The sequence below is a fragment of the Australozyma saopauloensis genome, chromosome 2 (assembly GCF_035610405.1).
Source record: "Australozyma saopauloensis chromosome 2, complete sequence".
Classification (NCBI taxonomy): domain Eukaryota; kingdom Fungi; phylum Ascomycota; class Pichiomycetes; order Serinales; family Metschnikowiaceae; genus Australozyma; species Australozyma saopauloensis.
Window position 1 is genome coordinate 1,005,994 of NC_086132.1, and position 21,692 is coordinate 1,027,685.

General features: G+C 44.1%; 8 protein-coding genes across 8 annotated transcripts; 6 read left to right on the forward strand and 2 right to left on the reverse strand.

The window, feature by feature from the left end:
- Nucleotides 1-1,314: 1,314 nt before the first annotated feature.
- Nucleotides 1,315-4,098, forward strand: PUMCH_001656 (uncharacterized protein; the record flags this gene model as incomplete). The annotated part of the gene is made up of 1 exon (XM_063020696.1): nt 1,315-4,098. One exon carries the CDS (start codon nt 1,315-1,317, stop codon nt 4,096-4,098), a length of 2,784 nt encoding a protein of 927 aa, XP_062876766.1.
- A 65-nt stretch (nt 4,099-4,163) lies between these two features.
- PUMCH_001657 (uncharacterized protein) lies at nt 4,164-4,766 on the reverse strand (the record flags this gene model as incomplete). Its single annotated transcript, XM_063020697.1, has 1 exon — nt 4,164-4,766. One exon carries the CDS (start codon nt 4,764-4,766, stop codon nt 4,164-4,166), a length of 603 nt encoding a protein of 200 aa, XP_062876767.1.
- A 1,981-nt stretch (nt 4,767-6,747) lies between these two features.
- PUMCH_001658 (uncharacterized protein) lies at nt 6,748-7,632 on the forward strand (the record flags this gene model as incomplete). The annotated part of the gene is made up of 1 exon (XM_063020698.1): nt 6,748-7,632. One exon carries the CDS (start codon nt 6,748-6,750, stop codon nt 7,630-7,632), a length of 885 nt encoding a protein of 294 aa, XP_062876768.1.
- Nucleotides 7,633-8,540: 908 nt separating this feature from the next.
- PUMCH_001659 (uncharacterized protein) lies at nt 8,541-11,264 on the forward strand (the record flags this gene model as incomplete). Its single annotated transcript, XM_063020699.1, has 1 exon — nt 8,541-11,264. One exon carries the CDS (start codon nt 8,541-8,543, stop codon nt 11,262-11,264), a length of 2,724 nt encoding a protein of 907 aa, XP_062876769.1.
- A 2,513-nt stretch (nt 11,265-13,777) lies between these two features.
- On the forward strand, nt 13,778-13,963 carry PUMCH_001660 (uncharacterized protein; the record flags this gene model as incomplete). The annotated part of the gene is made up of 1 exon (XM_063020700.1): nt 13,778-13,963. One exon carries the CDS (start codon nt 13,778-13,780, stop codon nt 13,961-13,963), a length of 186 nt encoding a protein of 61 aa, XP_062876770.1.
- A 1,232-nt stretch (nt 13,964-15,195) lies between these two features.
- On the reverse strand, nt 15,196-16,020 carry PUMCH_001661 (uncharacterized protein; the record flags this gene model as incomplete). The annotated part of the gene is made up of 1 exon (XM_063020701.1): nt 15,196-16,020. The coding sequence occupies one exon, from the start codon at nt 16,018-16,020 to the stop codon at nt 15,196-15,198; it is 825 nt and encodes a 274-aa protein (XP_062876771.1).
- A 961-nt stretch (nt 16,021-16,981) lies between these two features.
- On the forward strand, nt 16,982-17,497 carry PUMCH_001662 (uncharacterized protein; the record flags this gene model as incomplete). Its single annotated transcript, XM_063020702.1, has 1 exon — nt 16,982-17,497. One exon carries the CDS (start codon nt 16,982-16,984, stop codon nt 17,495-17,497), a length of 516 nt encoding a protein of 171 aa, XP_062876772.1.
- Nucleotides 17,498-17,702: 205 nt separating this feature from the next.
- On the forward strand, nt 17,703-19,934 carry PUMCH_001663 (uncharacterized protein; the record flags this gene model as incomplete). Its single annotated transcript, XM_063020703.1, has 1 exon — nt 17,703-19,934. The coding sequence occupies one exon, from the start codon at nt 17,703-17,705 to the stop codon at nt 19,932-19,934; it is 2,232 nt and encodes a 743-aa protein (XP_062876773.1).
- Nucleotides 19,935-21,692: the final 1,758 nt, after the last annotated feature.

Sequence of the window (21,692 nt, forward strand, 5' to 3'; positions counted from 1 at the left end):
AAGAGATAGAAAGAAGGAGGGGAACTGTGGATTTTTGGAGATTGTAATTTAATCGCAAAGTGTTTATGTTTTGGACATTTTGAATGTGTATTTTGTGTTTTCGAATTTATGGTTCTGTTTGAATATTTGCACTTGGATGGTTGTATCGGATTGAACTTGCAAAATGGAAAGTTGCAGCCAGATTGATGACAAGTTTCAAAAAATGAATATCGTTTCTGAATGGAATACAAAGTTAAAAAATGTTCTTTTCACTATGATATCGAAAGTGTTTGTTCCGAACGACCGTATATCTATATCTAGATAGCCCAGTTGATACTTTAGCTAAGAAACCTGTATTGCTGACCTCTTAAATTGACTGTAGCTAGCCCATTTTATATTCCGAGATTATTTACTAGACGATCACTTGGCCGAGATCGTCTACGTCGTTATCCAGAGCTTCTCAATCGATGTGTCCATCTCGATTTTCCTATTTCGGAACTCTAGCCGTAATGCTTTATGAGTTACCGACAACATCCATGTAGATACAATTCTCAATTCTAATTCGAATGTGCACCATAACCTTTTCATATTATTCATTCTCAAGGAATAAAGAATTTCTAAAGATTGTTTCGGCCCTAGATATAACCATGTTGTACCTAGCCTCGCAGCATAGATCGATAGATAGGCCCAATAGCTACAGAATTGGATTTGCCGACACTTTACAACCCAAAAAATACATTTCGCTCCGTAAACTCTACTATTTCCACTACTTCAATTCTTTTCTTTCAAATTTCTCTTTGTCAGACTCTTTTCCCAAATTGTAGTGCTATGTAGAGTGTTCTAGACGGCAACAGCACGACGCCCATACCCAAACATAATTGCCAGCATCACAAATTCACAGAAACCGTCATTGGCGAAATATTTCCCTCTTATTGCCGCGTTTCACTATCAGAACTCTGGAAGCTCTACGTACTGCAACACAAGCAACACCAACAGCGAGACCATCCTATTCAAAACACTTTTTGAAAGAGGAAATCACGACCTAAAACCACGAAATCTGCAAAATTCAGTTTTCCGGATTGCAACGACTCCTCGGTCTCCATCTTTCGCTCCTCTCATACTACTACAATAACTCATAAAAAACCACACACAAATCGATTCATTTACCCTATAAAAAACGGGTTTTATAAAGAGAACTTCCTACAGTATCGACTGGAGTTGGTCTGCATTCTCTAACAGAGCCCCAATACTCATTTTGGCTCTGTTTACCTTTCACATCGAGAACATAACACGTCTAAAAACAACAGCAGCACCCTAAAAGACGCCACACAGCAGATGACTTCGGATGAGAAGATCCCAATCGAGCCAATTCTCGATACTCTCAATGAAGACCAGCGCAGAGCAGTGACTGCTTGCACATCTACACCGTTGCAGATCAAGGCAGGGCCTGGAACAGGCAAAACCAAGGTTTTGGTTGCCCGTGTCGCATATTTGCTCTTGAAGCATCGCATTCCTCCTCAAAACATCATCGTGACGACCTTCACCAAGAAAGCTGCCAAGGAAATGATCGAAAGACTTGACAAGCTACTACAGGGCTCGGGAATCCCCACTACGAAGCTTCTTATTGGAACATTCCACAGTATCAGTTATCGCATCATCCAAAAGTATGGCGCTGCAGAAGGACTCACAGGATTCACAGTGGCCACGGAGAAAGACGCCGCTCAAGTACTCGAGAACGTTCTAGACAGCGACATTTCTGACAAAGACTGGGCCTTAATACAATCTTTGCCAGATGCGGCTTTGGCGCCATTTGTTGCAGGAGCCGTTGACAGTGATGGTTCCGGAGATACTGATAGTGGAACACGACCTAAGCTCGACAAGAAAAAGATTTTGAGACAGATATCGAAGCTCAAAGCGCATGCAATCTTTGCCGACGAGTATGCCAAGCAAAGGGATGCCATGTTCTTGCTTTCTCTCATCTATAGCCTGTATCAGCGCCGGTTGTTTGAAAACAGACTCCTCGACTTCGACGATTGTCTACTCTACTGCCACAAAATCATTTCCAGACGCCCGGTTTTGAGTTTCGTGCAACACACTCTAGTGGACGAATTCCAGGACACAAATGAAATCCAGCTCCAATTGATGTTTGAGTTCGCAAAGGTCAAGAAGGTTGAATCCGAAACAAAATGCAGTGTGACAATTGTCGGTGACCTGGATCAGAGTATCTACGCATTTCGGGATGCTCAGGTCGGAAATTTCGAGAAAATGCTGGATCATTTCTCTCGAATCCACTCATTACAATGCTTGGTCGTAACTTTGTCTCAAAACTATAGATCAACCTCCGATATTCTAGCCTTTTCAGAACATGTCATGCGCCAGCAAATGAAAAGAACACAAAAGAATCTAGTTTCACAATTGCAAAGCTCTCTCAAACCGGTAAGGGCCACGTTGGAGTCGCTGGATGAAGAAGCTCGTTGGGTTGCATATCACATAACTCATCTTGTATCGCTACCGCAAAGTCCCTTTGAACATTCGGATATAGCGGTCTTGGTCAGGTCTGCCTATCAGACTAGAGTGTTGGAGAGCGAATTTGTGAAGCATAGAGTGCCCTATACAATTGTCAAAGGCAGGGCATTTTGGGAAAGAAAAGAAGTCTTAGCAATGGTTGATTATCTTCGCTGCGTCGCTAATGAAAATGATCAACTAGCTTTCTTAAGGTGTATCAATTACCCAAAAAGAGGTTTCGGACCAGTAGCCATCGCAGAGATCGAGAAACTATTTTCTCAGACAGCAAAACCAAGCACCGATATCCGCGAACAAATCAGATTGAAACTGAGTGATTCTCCACAACTGAATGCTTCTCTGGCTCTACAGACGTTGCGCTCTGTTTCTAGGAAAGAGCTCAAGTCTAGTTTCGGGGCAAAGCTATTGGAGTCTCTCAATAAATTTATCGCTGTCATTGATGGAACCCGGAAATTAATCAAAGAAGCGCTGAACGGTACAGAATCAAACCCAGAGGCATTGGCCGCTGCTTTTGATTATTTGTACGAAACCTCAGGATTGAAACGAGAGTTGGGTGATGACGAGAACAAGCGGCTCAACATAGAGGAAGTCAAGGCTCAATTGATTCTGTTTGAGAAACCATCGCAAGAGGATAGCCTACCGGACTTTGCAGAACACCAGTTTGAGATTCCAGATATTGAAGTAATTGGCGATTCTGAGGGAGAAGATGAAGTGATCGAATTGCTGAATCTCTCGGGAGAACAAACAAAAGGTGAGACAAATGACGCTTTTGAGTTCCTTCGATCGTTTCTCAGCCTGGTTGTTTTGTACGAGACAGAGAATTCTTCGAAAGACCATATAAACCACCCCAAAGTGTCGATCTCTACAATTCATGGAGCGAAAGGTCTCGAATGGCCAGTGGTGTTTATTCCTGGACTTGGGGAAGGATTGCTTCCCGCGTCTTTTGCGCTTGATGGAACAGAAGACGCCATAAACGAAGAACGCCGGTGCTTCTACGTAGCCTCAACAAGAGCGAAGACACTCTTGTATTTGTCTACCTATACAGAGAAAGCCGGATCACTGAACTGGGGCCGAAAGCCTGTCGAGAAGCAGTCTCGATTCCTCACTGGACTAGACCCAATGTTGGCGCAAATGCCATTCGAGAACGAACAAAGTATGAAAAAGCTTTACACGTTGACAGGAACCATACCTCCCCAGGACCTCGACTATGAAAAGCTACAGAAAAAATATCTCAGAGATTATAATTTATATGTCAAGCAAACCACGGACGATCATGACAACCGACCAGGTTTCGTGACAGGAACAGATATTTCGAGATTGACTCTGTTGCAGAAGGCCACCAAAAGTGCCAAGCGCCTAGCGCCCCACGACAATAAAGCACCAAAATATGTCCCGAAACGTGCAACTTGTGCCCCATTCAAACCAGTTGTCAGGCTAGCGCCAGTGGAAAACCAGATTCCAACCGCGAAGGCAACAGCACCAACAAATTGTATCAACAGCACCACCGCACTGAGCACAACTTCTACAAATATACTGCGGGCTCCAGCATACATTCCAGCGAGAGCCAAGCACAAACGCAGACTAGGCACCAGATAGACGGCAGATACATTGCACTATACATTCGGAGAAGCATACAGAGAAGCGTCTACGCGCATAAGCAACTACTTAGTGATCTGGAGCGACCATGGGAACTCCAAGTGCACGGTCTTGTCGTCATCCATGAACTTGGTTGTGGCAGAGTACAGACCGCGAGAGATGATCCCGCTGGGAGCCTCCGTGGCACCCAAGGACTTCTCATAGTAAGGCTTTTCCAACGTGTTGGGCACATACGAGCCCATGGGCTCATCTGCCTTCTCGACAGGAATCCCGGCACGTTTCACCGAGTGCAAATAGCGCAACCCGGTGATGATTTCGTGTTGCACGCGGAATTTGATCTTGATGTCATACACGGATTTCTCCTTGACGGCAAACTTGATCTGGTTCTTCTCGAGTGTGGAGCCATCCTTGTCCTCCAATGGGATCACGACATCCGCCAAATTGGGATCTTCGGGAAAGATCAAGGCCATTTCTACAATGACTACAGTTCTCTTATCTCCGGCTTTGATGGGGTATGGGGTACCGTTTGCGGTCAAACCAAGCGAGGCCTTCCACTTGGCCAAGCTCTCATCCTCGGCATCGAGTTTGGTGTACTCGTCGATTGTTTTCTTTTCGGTGACGTGGTATCCTTCGACGTTTTCAGGAAGCAAATCGTCGTCTTGAGCCATTTTTTCGTTTTTTTTGGGGTTGGAATTGGTTGGTGTACGGGCGCGATTCACTGATTCGGTGAAATTACGGTGAAAGAAGAGGTGATGGTTGGGTTGTCAATTGTTGAGTGGTAGAAATGTGTATTTGTGGTAGGGGCCTCGTTCAGATCAAGGGGACGCGACTTTGTGCAGGATTTGCAGCCACTAGAGAAGGATTATGGATTCTAGAAAACGACGAGAAAACGTGCGACGAGAAAGTGATAATTTGTCTTTTGGTAGTGGCCAAAAATTCTGGTTCAATGTTCTAGGCTTTGTGCTAGTTCGTGGACATTGAGGGTCGCATTTGTGGTACAAGCGTCTATACTGGGCAGTGGAATCGAATTTCATTGAGTAAGGAAAAAAAACGTCTTCCATAATCTCAACCAATTCTTTTCTGGTTTATATAGCTGGTTACCGCTTCTCTTCTCATTGCCAGTATTGATGGGCTCCATCGCATGATGAAGTGGCATTTGCAATACACATAGAATATTGCGTTTGCAATACACGTATAGTATAGAAATTTCAAGATTCTGGCCGGTAAGATTCCCCTTCTCATTTAATGGCAATGTCTAGTTTCCTAAAAATCAAGACATCACGACAAGTCTTAGAACTGAAGTAGGACCGGGAATACGTATCAGTGTTCATGAAAGATCAACCTCACATTTGCTGTCAATTTCTCGCGAAGCTTTCAATATGACCTTAAACAAAAAGGAAGCCACACAACTAGGAAAAAAAAAGATTGCAGCACCACAATTTCACACATGGTCTCCCACTGCATTACTCAGTGTGGCTCTAAGTGGCTTGACTAACGTTGATCGGACGGGAAACAGTATTTTCCACTTGATATGGCCGCAACCGTAAGCTTATTTTTTTGGGTCACTATGTTGTAATTATTTACTTAGTCATTTTGTATTCATCAAATACAATTTGAACTGTCCAATATTGGGCTTCATTCTTGCTGGAGGAGACAGGTATAATGGGAATTGTTGAAGCTAAGGTGCTGAAGCCAGTTCAGACTTCTATACTGTTTCTCGGCCAGTGACAGAATGATCTGCCAAAATATAAGCAAAATACGAGCTACAAGTCATACACATAAAACAAAGCCCTACACGCAAATACTCTGATTGAAGGTGAAAGGCTGAACAACACTTCACGGTAGGGTATAGATCAGTGACTCTTCATCAGCTAGCCGCACCAAAACGGTAGGATCGGACACTTTGGCGTAATAGAAATTGCCCGAGATATACTCGTCCACAACAAAAAGGTGCTCTTCGAGACAGCTCTGATTCTTCGGCGCAAACTGCTGGATACCAGCCGTAGTGGACTGCTGATTTTTAAAATGTATTCGGAAAAAGAATTCTTTTGAAATTTCACAAAAAAGTATGAATCGATCTGATAAAAAATAATTGACATCTACCACAATCGATAATCTCTATCTACCATTTGTGCCTAGATATAGGTTCAGATTCACTGGCTCAGTCGAAGCCACAAGGTAAAAGAAAGAAAAGACTGAAAGTTTTATGGTCCACTTCCAAAACCTCTTTCAATTTTGATTCAATTCTGCACTACTTCTCTTCCTAATGCTGATAATTCGACACTGATTAGTAACTGATCTCACATCCAATTAGCTCAGCTTAGTTTACGTTGATCATACACAAAATGACGAATCCACTCTATCTTCTTCCGTTGCTTAGTCAACACGCCCTCCTATACTCATGAATACTATCAAGCTCGTATTTTGTTCTGTCTGCAGGACATTTGTCTGGGATTTCTAATCAATCAAAATGGCAATTACATATGCAACCGTAGCACATACTAAGATTACTCAGACAGAAGAATATAAAAAGGGCTGAAAACTCGCTGAAGAAACTAATTATCATTATCCCAATCACCTCTTCTTTCACCTTGAACGAAACAAACTAAATACACATTGAACGAAGAAACCAAAACCAAAACCAAAACAATGACTAAAAACTCAATTGCTATTTTCGGTGCCAACGGCGCTTTAGGAGCTCCTCTCTTGGCAGCTTTGGAAAGTCCTCTCTTCAACGACAAGTACGAAAAGCCGGCTATTCTTATCACCAGAGACGCTTCTGGTAAAAAGGATACCGAATTCATTCGGTATGTATCCGGCGACCTTGTTGCTGATCCCGAAAATATCGCAGAAATCGTGAAAGGCGTCGATGTAATTGTCTCTTTGTTGACTTTCAGTCCAGAGGTTGCAATTGCCGCCGAAAAGGTAGTTTCCTTGGTGAAACCAAAGGTGTATATTCCCTCACAATTTGGCGGTGACATTTCGAAATTGCAAGATATCTTTCCTGGGTTCTTGGTCGAGAAGGATCTCCACAGTGAAGGCTTGAGATCAAAGGGTATTAAGGTCGTCGACATCCTCACCAACGTATTTGCCGGCGGACCTTGGATCTACGAAATCAATGCTCATTTTGGCATTGATACTGAGTCCAAGTCCGTCACTTACATTGGCTCGCCCGATGCGAAGGTATCCTTCACTCACTTGGATGATGTCGGCCGCGTTATCGCTGCTGTGGCGGTAAGAGATCCATCTGAGCTTCCAGATAAATTACTGGTCCAGTCTGGAGTACTTACGCCTGCTGAGGTAGCCAAGCTGTGGGAGACCAGACATGATACTAAGCTTGACGTGAAGACTCCAATTCCCGCTGGAGTTGCATTAGAGGAAGCCAAAAAGGATTGGGCCGAGAATGGCTTCCAGTTTGAAAAGTTCTTCCACTACTCACAAGTTCTCATCGGAAATGGGTATGTTTATTTGGAGACAGACGACAATGAGTTTGTCAACCCAGGCCAGTCATTGTGGAAATGGAGATCATTTTAGTGGTCTTCTGTCTTAATTTTTATATTCAATTCAATTTTACTGCTCGATTTTATCTTACAATGTGTTCAAATACTTTGATCAACTGAGCGCTCCTTAAAAAGTAGAACCTAAACCATTCAGAGAGAAAAGCGCAAAACATTCAAGAGTAGCTGAAATTAGAAGAATAAACCTTTTGTCTGATCCATGCAAAAAGTCCGATTGCTCAATTCACAGTCCATCCAATTGCTTGGTTTCCGTCTCCATGGCGGCACCAAAGAACACAGATCCCACGGAAATAATCCCGCAAAACTATAAAAGGACCGCATTTTCCCCCGAAAAACACCCTTTCTATTTTTTTAATTGCATCACCGGTCCTGCACCATGTAGCCCATCACACCCTAGACATCGTGTATCCCCAAATTACTCCACACTTTCTTCCCCGAAATGTCTGACCACGACGACGTATGTACGATTTTTCAAGCCCATCTGCTCGTGACTAACCCCAGATCCGTGCCAAACGTTTGGCCAGGCTAGCTGTGCTCAGCCAGCAGAACTCGCTGGCTTCCGATTTGTCATCCAAGGATGATTCGAAGACTACCTCGGCCAAGAAGTCGAAAACGGCCCAATCGGAGGCAACTACGCAATCGGAGGATACAAAAGGCTCCACTTTGCCAAAAAATTCGAGCGCAAACCGTTCAGCGGGTGCCAATTCGTCGAATCATGTCTCATCTGTAGCAGAGAGTAAAACTAGTAAAACGATAGATAAATCAAGTGATACAGCCAAAGCTGCTACTCCAGCCGCTGCTCCCGCACCAATTGCGCCCGAGGTTCGCTTGGATAAATGGATCAGATCGGAGGTGCTCCATTGGTTTGCGTTAAACAGCTTTCCCGATGTCCAGCCTGATGGAACATACTTTGATGAAAACTCCATGGACGACATCTTCGTGGAGGTTCTCACGGTGACAGGAGTCCAAATGCCCATGCTGTACTTGTGCGATGTGTACAAAAGAGCACATTCTATCAAGAGAACGCTTCCAGCCAAGGATGCCATTCATGGCGCCAAAATCGCCGTTTTGAACTCTGTCATATCGTTCTGTGCGGCTTACGGTATAATTTGCTTCCAGGTGCCGGATATGATCCTTAACACCGATGTGGCAGCCAGCATCCAGTTCTTCGCCGACCGCCAAGACGCACATGTGTTTCTAGCAGATCTCATAGCCAAAGCCGACGAGCAAGACTCATTGATGGATGTTTTGGAGGTACTTGTACCAGGTCTTGCTGTCAAACTTCATCTGGTCTCGCTCCACCAACCAGAGTACTCTAAATATCTTTCTCTCTGGGAATCCCTTGCCGCCATGAAGCCAGTCTGTGCTAATTTCTCGCAAATCCCAGGCTTCAACCCAAGTGACCGCAAGAAGGCTCTAGCCTTTGAACATGAGACTTTGCTCGGATCCTTCCTCAAATTGTCTCCTCTAAGCAGCGCTTCGGCCGTGGCATACTTCAACTCAAACCCTCAAATGACCGAGGAGCTTCAATTGTCGAACAGCCAGCTTTCGCCAATTTTCATGTCGATCAAAAGCGAGTATAGAGCACTTTTCGATAGATTGTGGTTTATCGTTGACAAGCTTGTTCGTGGAGGTGCAAGAACGAGACTGGACATGATGAAATGGTTTGCCGAGCTTGTGAATCTCTCTCACTTACGTACGGGTACCTACGCTGATCTGCGCAAGCTTCCGTCCGATGCATTCATGTTCAACATCTCTTATATATTTGTGCGTCTAAGCATGCCGTTCTTAGATTATCCTGGATACACAAAGCTTGACAAGATCAACCAAGACTTCTTTGGCCCACTGAACAAACTATTGGAAATTACTGACGAGGCCAGAGTCTATGCGTCGTCCAAAGAGGCTGAAGAGTACTACGAAGACGCAATGGCACAGGATGCCAACTTCATCACTGAATGTTTCTATGTGTCTTTGGCATACTTGCACTATGGTATTGGCGGGACTATTTCCAACTACAAGAAACTCAAAAAGCAGCAGCAACATTACAGTCAGCAACTCGAAGCACAGAAAAAGCGTTTGGGACCACAGCACCCTTTGTTGCAGACCCTTGTAACCGCACTCAATACCAGTAAGTGCTGTTGGTGGGCCATTACAGCATTTGCGGTCGATCAAAGTATCAACGGAGACATCTTTGATTTTGTTGTTGGAGCCACACAATTCTTCACCAGAATTATAGATCCAGCGCACAAACATCCATCTCCAAAATTGCAAATTCCCATCTTTGAGGTGGACAAAGTAAGTCAGTTGGACGACTTTGAATTCTTAAAGTCCAAGGCTCCTTTGCCATGGAAGTACTTGCCAGAGTTTTGCTTGGAGGGAATCATCAATTATTCAAAATTCTTGTTTGAATTCCAATACAACTCGCTCGAAAACGATCAAAAGGTTTCATGTCTAGCAGATTTCCTAGTCACTTTGTTGAGATGTCCTGAATTAGTTGGAAACCCACACATGAAAGGCTCCATTGTCGAAATTTTGTTTTTCGGAAGCATCAACGACGGCAACTCTAGACCGGGCGTGTTCAACAAGCTTTTGTTCGAAGATCCGTTGATCCAAAACAATTTGCTTTATTCTTTGTTGGATGTCTACGTGACAGTTGAAAAGACAGGCGCCTCGTCTCAGTTCTACGACAAATTCAACAGCAGATTCTACATTTCCAGGATTATAGAGCAATTGTGGCAATCAAACTTTTACAAAACGCAATTGAGCAGCTATTCGAGAAGCAAAGTTGACTTCTTCATTCGTTTCGTGGCAAGAATGTTAAACGACACAACATACTTATTCGATGAGGCGTTCAACGAACTAAACAAAATCCACAGCATGCAAGAAGAGTTGAATCGGCGCGAGGCTGGCCAAGAAGCAGACGAGGAAACTCACGGCACGACGGAAGAATTGCAATCGCTGTTGCAGACATCGGAGCAGCGTGCCAAATCCGAGATGGGGCTTGCAAACCAAACAATGATGTTGTTCAAACTCTTCACGGAACAGGTTCCTGAAGGCTTCACGATTCTGGAGCTTGTGGACCGTTTGGCCGGTATGTTGGATTACAACTTGACCTTGATGGTGGGCCCCAAATGTTCCAATTTGAAGGTCAAGGAGCCCGAGAAGTATGGTTTTGACCCCAGAAAAATGCTTTCGGATATATGCCAAGTCTACGCCAACTTGAGCAAGCAGCAGAAATTCGTCGATGCGGTGGCCAGAGACGGAAGATCGTTCGACTTCAAGCTTTTCGCCCGCGCCAAAGACATCTTGTCCAAGAGAACCAGCACGCTCCCCGAGACGATCACCAAATTCTATGAATTCGGAGAAGCTGCAGAGAACCAGCGACTTTTGGTGGAGCAAGAAGAAATGGAGTTGGGAGACGTGCCCGACGAGTTCTTGGACCCCTTGATGTACACGCTCATGGAGGACCCAGTGATTCTTCCCGGATCCAAAGTTACGATCGATAGATCTACCATCAAAGCGCATTTGCTCAGCGACCCCACGGATCCATTCAATCGTATGCCATTGAACCTCGAGGACGTGATTGACGACGTGGACATGAAACAGAAAATCGCCGAGTTCAAAAAGGGCAAACGCAGTGTACAGTAAGTGAATGAATAAACAACGAACACAAGTCCAACCACGAAAAATTGGTTCTACAAGAAATTTCGAAGATATATATGCTCTACACAGATCACTCCAGATCGTACAATTATATTAACACCATGTAAACACTTAAGCCTTGATAGCGTAGATTCTCTTTGGGAAAGCCTTTCTTTGCTTTCTGGCCTTGACGGTCAATCTAGCGGCATCCTCAGCAGACAAAGCTCTTCTCAAAGCTCTGGTCTTCTTCTCTCTCAAGTCCTTTGGAATGTACTTCTTACCGGCGTACAAAGCTCTGACGTTAGCTCTTTGGTTGGCGGTGATGACAGTCAAAACTCTGGCGATGTTCTTTCTGACAATGGCGATTTGTGGGACAGCTGGCTTGGTCAACTTTTGGACCTTGAGGGAAGCCAATTCTTGCTTCAACTCGACCAACTTGGTCTCCAATTGCTCCTTGGATTGAGCTCTCAATTCTGGAACGTTAACACCGGCCTGTTGTTAGTATGATGTGGGGGATTATAATCGAGATGAGGTAGAAATAGATAGAAATACAGAGAGCAAAGAGACAGAGAGAGACAGAGACAAAAATAGAGGAACAGAATCCAATCAGATTAAGTCAAATAGGTGTTTGACAATTACCGCGGCATATAGAAAAGACGATCTGAACATGTGGGCGGCCACGGATCGCCTGGATTAGGATTTCTTAGATGTTCTTTAAATTTTCAGTTTCGACAAATGATAGCCTGTGATTGATCGAGCCAAGTTGCACATTCAAAACATAGGGGATTAAGAAGCACTAACGTCATATCATTCTGAAGATTCTGAAGTACTTTGATTTCAACTTTTCGGTGATTGGGTGTACTTTGACGATTCTGTTACTATTGCATGGTTCACGGGATACGCTGTTCAGGACTCTGCTATCATGTCACGGTTGTCGTTTTCTCGTTTCTCTATGGTCTCCTTCCGACTACGGGGTTCTCATTTGTGACAGCACATACCATTTCGTATAGTGATGAAGAGATAGGTTTGTTGGTAGCGAAAAATTTTGTGATTGAGGAAGAGCGCGGGGCCTGCAGAGATGGCGGTGGGAGAGGAGGCACGGGTGCGAAAGCTGCACACGTGATGCAAGGGCACAAGCCCTAGCCTACCTCCCCTACTTCACCCCCTCCAAAAACGGAACAAGTTTTGGGTTTTTCCGGCGTAGATTGTTTGGAGTGGTTTGTTTGGGATGTAGTTTGAGTTTGGTGCAGTTTCGGGGACTCTAGGTGCCGTTGCAGCCACCCTGTGCTCTTTTGTATGGGCCACACTATGGAACCGATGGTGGCTGGAAATTGGTAAAATAGAATCGGAATTGGACAAATTTAGGATGTGTTTCTTACCTTTAATTACAATTTTTGAAATTTTAGCGGTTGCATTGACAGAGTGATGGTATTGGAGTCGTTTCTATAATGAACAAGTGAAGATTTTAGAAAGATGGTTGCAGGAGGGTATATCTAAAATACTGGCAATTTGAAATTCAATATTTTGATAGCCTTCTGTTGACTTCTTGTGTGATATCTGATATCTTTTAGAGATTGTTGTCAGAAGCTATTAATAGTCCGAAAGAAGCTCTGGGAAATAAATGTCATCTCTGTAGAGTCCTCAAAAAGAGAAAAAAACGGAAACTTCTCGACCAATTATTTGCATAGAGACACGAAAAACAAGAATCTAATGTCAATTGACCCTTTCGTGGGTTCTGCGCTCAAACTTCAAGCATAATCGAATCTTACATGGTTGAAATAGACAACGAATTAAAGAAAAATCATTTCTCCTCACCTACTTTGTTTCTCCAAACTGTTCGATACCAAGTGTGCTGCCTGAATCACTGTACAACACAGTGTCGTATCTATCACCCGACACTAATACAACCCAATGTCAACAATCTAATAATCACTACACATCAATAGAATAGAATACAAAAATATATTGGAGGCCCGGTGGCGTCCACATGTCAGTCAGGGGCATGCATTCGATCTCCTTACAGGAACTAAATAATTAACAAGACACTGCATGGCACAACAATGATTACCATGCCTCAGGTCCAATACAACAACATAGGGCGCCAGCAAAGTGGACCCGCTTAGTTGGTGTTCTTCAACTTGTTGGACAACCACTCCAAACCCTCGTACAAACCGTCACCGGTGGTAGCACAGGTGGCCTGGATGTACCAGGATCTTTGTCTCATGGAATGCAAGCCCAACTTGTCGGTGACCTCGGCAGCGTTCATGGCGTTTGGCAAGTCCTGCTTGTTGGCAAAGACCAAAACCAAAGCGTTCTTCAACTCGTCCACGTTAAGCATCTGTTGCAACTCCTCTCTGGCCTCAGAAATACGGTCTCTGTCGTTGGAGTCGACCACGAAAATGATACCCTGGGTGTTTTGGAAGTAGTATCTCCACAATGGTCTAATCTTGTCCTGTCCACCGACATCCCACACGGTGAAGGAGATATTCTTGTACTCGACAGTCTCGACGTTGAAACCAATGGTAGGAATGGTGGTGACAATCTCACCAAGCTTCAACTTGTACAAGATGGTGGTCTTACCGGCGGCATCCAAACCAACCATCAATATTCTCATTTCCTTCTGGCCGAAGAAGTTGAACAATTTAGAGATAGACAAACCCATTGCGACGCGATTTCAGGTGCTAACAAAAGAGAAACAGAGGTGACTAATATAAAGACCTGCTATTTAATGAATACCGGCTCCACACAACCCAGAATGTTCTTTGGCAAAGGTGAAGGGGATGGGAAAAATTTTTAGGCGTGACTTTTTCCGAAACAGGAGATGTTTTCTTGTACACGGGAAGACACGGCCTGCAGATAGATCACACGGATACGGGGTCTAGGCGATGTAATCAGATCAACAAGTGTCGCTCACGAACTCGAACGGGTACGGTGGGCGGAAGGGTGGTTGATAGAAAAAGGGTGTTGTTAGGTGGAGTTCGTCGAGTGGGAATTGAACAGCAAATCGCGACCCGGTACACCGCGCTGTGTGCAGGTTGCGCGCCTCTGAGGAGGGTATGGGCCGCAGCGAACGTATAATTACTCCAGTGGAGGGTATGATTGGACTGGGGTGCGGGGTATTTGAGGGAAAATAATGGGGTATGGAGGAGGCGGGAATTGGGTCCTTTTATAGTTTTTTTCTTTGGGTTATGAGCCCGGACTTGGGTGGTGTTGTGGTGTATTGGTGATGGGGCAGTGCCACCCAGAATTGGCTGCAAATGCTCATGTTGTATGCGTGTGAGAGTAGGGCAGATAGGAAAGGAAGGTGGAGGATTGGGGTGATTTTTATTTTTTTAACTTTTTTTTTTCTTTGTATTCTATTTGAAATTTTATGGTTTTGGGTTCTGTTTCTGTTTTGGTTTCGTGTTTTGACTCTGGTGTAGTTATGTGTGGTGGAAGAGTGAAAGTAGCCAGAGGTGTCATTGGAGACTTTGATAAGTACGCTATACGTTTTTGTGATCTAGTCTCTTCAAAAAAATTCTACAAAGTTGTATTGTTATTACCACTTTGTCATGTTCTGTTTTATTGTTATATTACTATGTTATTGTGTTGTCCCATGGGCCTATACCATATTCAACAATGAATGATCAAGGAGCAAAAATTGAGTAAAAGGCTTTTTTGATCATCATACTACAAGAGCACCACGTTCCGTATCGCATATCGATCGAAACTGCTTCCGGTCCGCATGGCGCCTTCCAATTCACCCTATGTTCATGAATTAAACTTTTATTACAACCAAAATGAAGTACAGACCCAGCCCATCCCAGCAAGCAAAGAACAGAGGACGCAAAACTACCCGAAGCTTTTGCCGCCCAATTCTTCCCCTGAATGAGAGTGAAGTCTGCAGTTGAATACAAAAATATGCAGATATGCCAAAGAAACCACCCTCATGCTAAACCTACTTCCCCAAGTTGACGCGCGACTGTGCAAACTTCTTCAACGCACGGATGAACACGGCATAGTTGACGCTGTTGTTGTCGGGCTCCCAGTACATCTCTGTTAGACGGAGGTGCCATGGCGGATAGTCTTGCAAGTCCAAAACGGGCCCAAAGCAGATAAGCAAGTCCGGCTCGGGGCCGACCAACTCGGTGAGCTCTCCGTCAATTAGTTTCACGGTGATGTCGTCGGGCAGAAGCTCTTTACTGGCCGTAAGCTCGCCAATGGTACGCGCAAGCTCCACAATGGTGGGCTTCCCGTCCACGCGCAGAAGCACTGCGATTTCCAAGTCGGCGTCGCCGCTATTGGCTTCTGTGCTCACCACCTCGTTCGTGTGAGGAACCTTGATGGTGAACGACGGCGTCTGCAACCCGAAATATGCACGCAAGTTTTTCGTGACCGCATTCTGAAGCTCCGCCACGCAGCTCTTCACACAGCCGTTATATTCATACACCGTGAGCGACGGAACACCCGCACTTAGACACCAGGCGGCTAGTTCGGCTACGTCTCCCATGACACCATCGCATCCGCCATTCTCATCGTCGTCGCTGCGCAAACTCACAATACAGCTTATCCTTTTGGGAAGCTTGCCGAGCTTGCTGACGTCATCGCGGATGATTTGCGGCGACTTATTGGGATAGTAAGTCATAGAAAAGATTCTAAGACACAACTTGTTGTAGACGTACTGGACGTTTCTCGCAATGGACATGACAAAGAACACCACGAGGAGAATCGCATGCCGGAAATGGAAGGCGACCATGTTTCCACGGGGGTGCGTTGTCGTCATGTGTAATGAGAGAGTAGTAGGTAGTGGGCTGGAAATTGTGGAGACTGATCTGGGGTAAATAGGTTGGAATTTTTTTGGAATAAGAGGGGTTGGTATTTTGGTAATGATATTTTGAAAGATTTTCGATGTGCAGAAGATCTGGATTTTTCTCAATGCGTGCGTGGTTGGTGTATGGTTGAGTTTGTTGAGAAATAGATTGAAGGAAGGAATTGTGGCGGCACAGTAGTAGGGGGCTCGAGGCGATGAGCTTCAATGTGTTAAATGTTTCCAAATTGAAATGTGGTAGTATTTTCATGCGGTAAATGTTATGTTTTTCGAAGTGGGACGGTGGTTGTTTAGAGGGCTTCAGTACTTGAGACAGCGCCAAGGAATGAGACTGGGTATTTTTCCTTGAGAGATCGATTAACGGAATAAAAATTACTCTACGAGGTGTTTGATTGAAAATCAGAGCGAATGGTCTTGCATTCCTGGCTCAAGCTGGGGCTTTTGTACTAATGTGAGATCAAGGTTGGTCCAACCAATACTTCTTAGCAGCCAATTGATTACAGAAAAGAAAAGCGGGCAAAGGTTTGAATCCAAATGCAAATTCTCATTCCAAATTCTCTTTCCGGAGTATCGCTGTACAGTTTGATTAGACGTATTTCATTCTATGATATCGGACATTGTAAGCAATTCCTTATAGCTAGCCGCAAACAATCACACTTAAATTTGCATAATTCTGTTGGTCCAATTCAGCTCCAATACTAAATCTCATGTACATCTCCGTACTACCCTCCAGAAACCTATACAGAAACATCCACCAGACTCTCCAGCTCAGCTCAATTTCAGCGACCGAAAAACGACCCAATTTCAAGATCAAGCTCTAAAAACAAATACAAAATCACATAAACCATCAAGATTCAACACCACAATTATACACATCCATCTATACCCTCGTTGAGTCCTATTCTCACTCCAACCAATGTCCCAAAATCCACGCCCGGGCTCCAAACCTCCAAAAACAAAAGTATATAAAGAAAACAGATCCACCCGACCAAACCATCACCCTCAAACATTTCAATTTCGGACTTTCGCCGGTGGTTCCCGACTCCGGGCCCCTAATCCATACAATGGCGCCTGCACGTACCCATCTCAATCTGAAACATCACTTCAAATGGACCAAACGCGCCAGAATTTCGCCGGATTTTTCGCAACTTCACAACAGATATCCGCCCATCGCACGATCCCACCACCAAATAAAATTCCCCCAATTCTCCCACCCCGAAAACCCATTCCACCCCCATTCACCACTGCCATCGGCGTTTTCCCCACCATCCTCCTGCAGACAGACGCTTCAAACAATTCCGCAGCTCAGTCCCCGATCTTCTCTCCACTATACTCGCAAAGACTGCTGATACACCTGCTTTTTCATCTTGAACAAGCAGATTTCAACGCCCACTGTCTCCGGGCTCATAACCGTCTATCCGCAGATATATAAGTCGCAAGGGTGGCCCATATTTCAGCTTTTTTTTTTTCTCCGGGGCCGTTTTTCTCCCTTTCCACTGCCAGATTCGTTTCTGGATCTAGTCTGACCCTTTTTCTTCTTCTCCCACAGAAACAATTTTAATTTTTCTTGCTGGCCGCATCTTCGCCGTCAGTGCCACCTATTACACTTCGCTGGTCGAACTTTCCCGCACTCGTGGATGATGATATTCGATAAGTTGATGCGTCAGATCGAGGGCCTCCTCTACGACACCAATGTGGAGGAGGAACACTACCGGAAATTGCGCCAGAAGTCGTCGTCCAATAGCGCCATCATTGTAGGTTTGGTAGCCGCCGTGGGTGGCTTCCTTTATGGTTACGATACGGGACTCATCAATGACATAATGGAGATGCAATACGTGAAAGAACACATTCCGGCCAACCGGCAGAACTTCAACGTGCACGAGCGGGCGCTAATAACGGCCATTTTGTCGCTCGGAACGTTTGTAGGTGCGCTTATAGCGCCGCTCATGTCTGACTCCTACGGAAGAAAATCTTCCATTATTGCCACCGCGGCAATCATATTTAACACCGGAAACATTCTCCAGGTTGCTGCCACAAATGCGGCTCTTCTATGCGCCGGTCGTGCCATCTCCGGTTTGGCCGTGGGTATCTTGTCGGCCATTGTGCCCTTGTACCAGGCCGAGGCATCTCCCAAGTGGGTCCGTGGTTCCATTGTGTTCACATACCAGTGGGCCATCACATGGGGTCTTCTTATAGCGTCTGCCATCTGTCAGGGCACACGGAAAATCAACCTGAGCGCATCGTACAGAATTCCGATCGGCGTTCAGTTCTTGTGGTCTCTGACCCTCTGCGTGGGTATGCTCTTTCTTCCCGAGAGCCCGCGCTACTACGTGCAAAAAAATAATATTCATGCCGCGTTGGAGAGCTTGTGCAAGCTACGACGCTTACCCAGTGATGATTGCGATCTTTTGGAGGAGTTGGTCGAGATCAAGGCCAACTACGACTACGAGATGTCTTTTGGCAAAACAAAGTATATAGACTGCTTCCGCCTGGGCGGTGGTCGCCACAAACAAGGTTTGAGAATCATCACAGGTATAGGTGTCCAGTTATTCCAGCAGTGCTCCGGTATCAACTTCATCTTCTACTATGGTGTCAACTTCTTTGCATCAACAGGAATTACGAACTACTACCTCATGTCGTTCGTGACATATTTGGTGAATGTAGTCTTTACTGTGCCGGGTATCTTTTTCATTGATATTATCGGTAGACGAAAACTTCTTCTCATTGGCGGGTTCGGAATGGCCCTTTCCAACTTCATCATTGCCATAGTCGGAGTCTCAATCTCTTCGAAAGAGATCAAGTCGATCGTGAGTATCGTATTCTCGTGCTGTTTCATCGCCTGTTTTGCCTCTTCTTGGGGTGGATGCACGTGGGCCGTGTGCTCAGATATCTTTGGTATCAGTATCCGTCAAAAGGCTGTTTCTATTACAGCAGCGACTAACTGGTTGGTCAATTTTACTTTCGCCTACATAACGCCGTACTTGATCGACACGGGCTCCCACACTGCTGCTCTAGGAAACAAAATTTTCTTCATTTGGGGAGGTTGCAATACTGCAGGGTTCATCTTTGTCTACTTCATCGTTTATGAGACAAAGGGCTTGAAATTGGAAGAAGTGGACTTGATGTACCAAAACTGCTCAAACTCTCGTGACTCAACCAAGTTTAAGAGTAGAAAGTTCTATTCGAACCTCGCCAATGGTGACGACACCATCCAGGCTTTCGTCAACACGCCTCCAAATGAGTGGATGATTGGATATATTGGCCACGACAAAGATGTATCCAATTCGTCCTCTTCTCCAGGAGCAGCCGATGCAGCAGCCAATGCCACCATAGCATCTCGCGGTCTAGCGTCCGTCAAAGAGGGCACATCTGAGGAGATTGAAAACGAACTCAATGAGAAGGACCGTGAACAGGATTACCAGCACGAGGAAATTCTAGAGCCTAAGCGTTCGACCACCAACCACGCCATGAAGATGGTCAACCACAAGAACATTCTCCTGCCAACTCTCAGCAACACTTCGGACGAATCATCAGCAGCGTCTACTGCATCTGCACACCTGGCTTCTGACTACCAACGATATCTACAGAGTCTCCAGAAGAGCACGTCTGATTCCGGCAGACACCCACTGACATCGTTCACATCAACATCTATTCTTCGAGGCCCTGGAGGCACATCTAAGACCACAGTTAGTAAAAGCGACGAGAAGAGTCAGTCACACAACGGCAATTCGTTGTCACACACAGACTCGTACGCGTCCGCCACCAATTATTTAAGCGATTCAATTCAATTGAGCAAAAACGGCAACATGAAAATAATTGCTGTTCCATTCTACGATAATCCACCGAGCGACTCCGACTCCGATGAGTAACGGACATAGCGTTCGACGGACATGACTATTCATTACATATCAGCCCCGTTTATTTAAACTAATTCATCAAGCACCACTGCCGCTGAGATTTGCAAGGCAGTGTCAAAAATTATTGGGGGGATGTTAGGACATTTGATCAATACACTCATATTTATACGCCGCCACGAACACCATATAAGAACGTAGCCCGGACGATTTTGGAAGTCATAGGCAAATTTATAGAATCCAGGTTTATTTGCTGGATTAATAGTCGACTAGGTAAGTGTACGTCTAGGAAAAGTATGTTTTAGCGATATAGGCTAGTACTGGAGGGAGATGATTCAGTCTACCACAGTCTAAGTTAATACTAGCCGACTATAGACTGATATAATCTACTATAGTCTTCCATTGTCTACCATTGTTTACCATAGTCTACCATAATTTAAGAATATCTATTTTAGTTTTCTACAGTCTACTATACGCTACTATAGTCTACTGTAGTCCAGTGTGCTTTACCATAGTCTATCATAATCATATATAATCTACCAGAGTAAATCATGAACTAATACAATCCCCCATAATCTAGTATAATTTACTGTAGTCTACTATAATCGACCATAGTTAATCAGAGCACACCATAGTCTAATACAATCTACTATAGTTTACTATGGTCTACCATGGTCCACCATAATCTAATAAATGTATATAGTTCGCTATAGTCTAATCAAATCTGATTTATTCGACTGTAATCGACTTATTTACCATAGCTTAATATGGTCAACTATAGTTTACTACAGTCTAAAATAATCTACGATAGTCTACCAGTCTATCATAGTCTACTATGGTTTACTTTAATTTGATATAATTAAGTATAGTCTACTATAGTCTATCATGGTCAACCATAATCTACAGAATCTATTATAATGTGCCATAGTTTACCATAGTCTACTACAATCTACCATAGTCTACTACAATCTACCATAGTCTACTACAATCTACCATAGTCTACTATAATCTGTTATAGTTTACCATAGTCTAATATGACCTACCATAATTTACCATAATCGTATGCAATCTGCTATCTTCTTCTATAGTCTACCATAGTCTAGTATAATCTACTATAGAATACTATGGTCTACCATGGTCCACCAGAGTCCACTATAGTCTAGTACAAATTTAAACTGTAGTCTAGTACAATCTACTCTAGTCTACTTTGATCTGTCACATTCAGCCATACTCTAATAAGCTATTCTTTACTATAATTTACCGCAGTCTAACATGGTCTTCCATCGTCCACTATACCATCCCATAGTCTGATATAATCTACCATAGTAAATTATAGTCTAGTACAATTTCATTAAATGTTGTCTAGTCTACTTTAATCTCCCATGTTCAACCAGAATCTATTATTCTCTACTTTTCTATACTATAATTTACTACAGTCTAATATGGTCTACTATAGTTTACTATAATCTACCATAGTCTATAGTCCACCATAGTCCACCATAGTTAACTAAAAGTTCATATTGCCCAATGTAATCCACTATAATCTACTATAATTTACCATAGTTTACTACAGTCTAATGTAATCTTCTAGAGTCTACCACACCTTAGTTCACCATAGTCTACTACACTCCACCATAGTCTGATATAATCTACTATAGTAAATTATAGTCTATCACAATTTAAATAAATCTACTGTAGTCTACTTTAATCTCCCATGTTCAACTTTAATCTATTGTAATCTGCTGTTCTTTACTATAATTTACTACAGTCTAA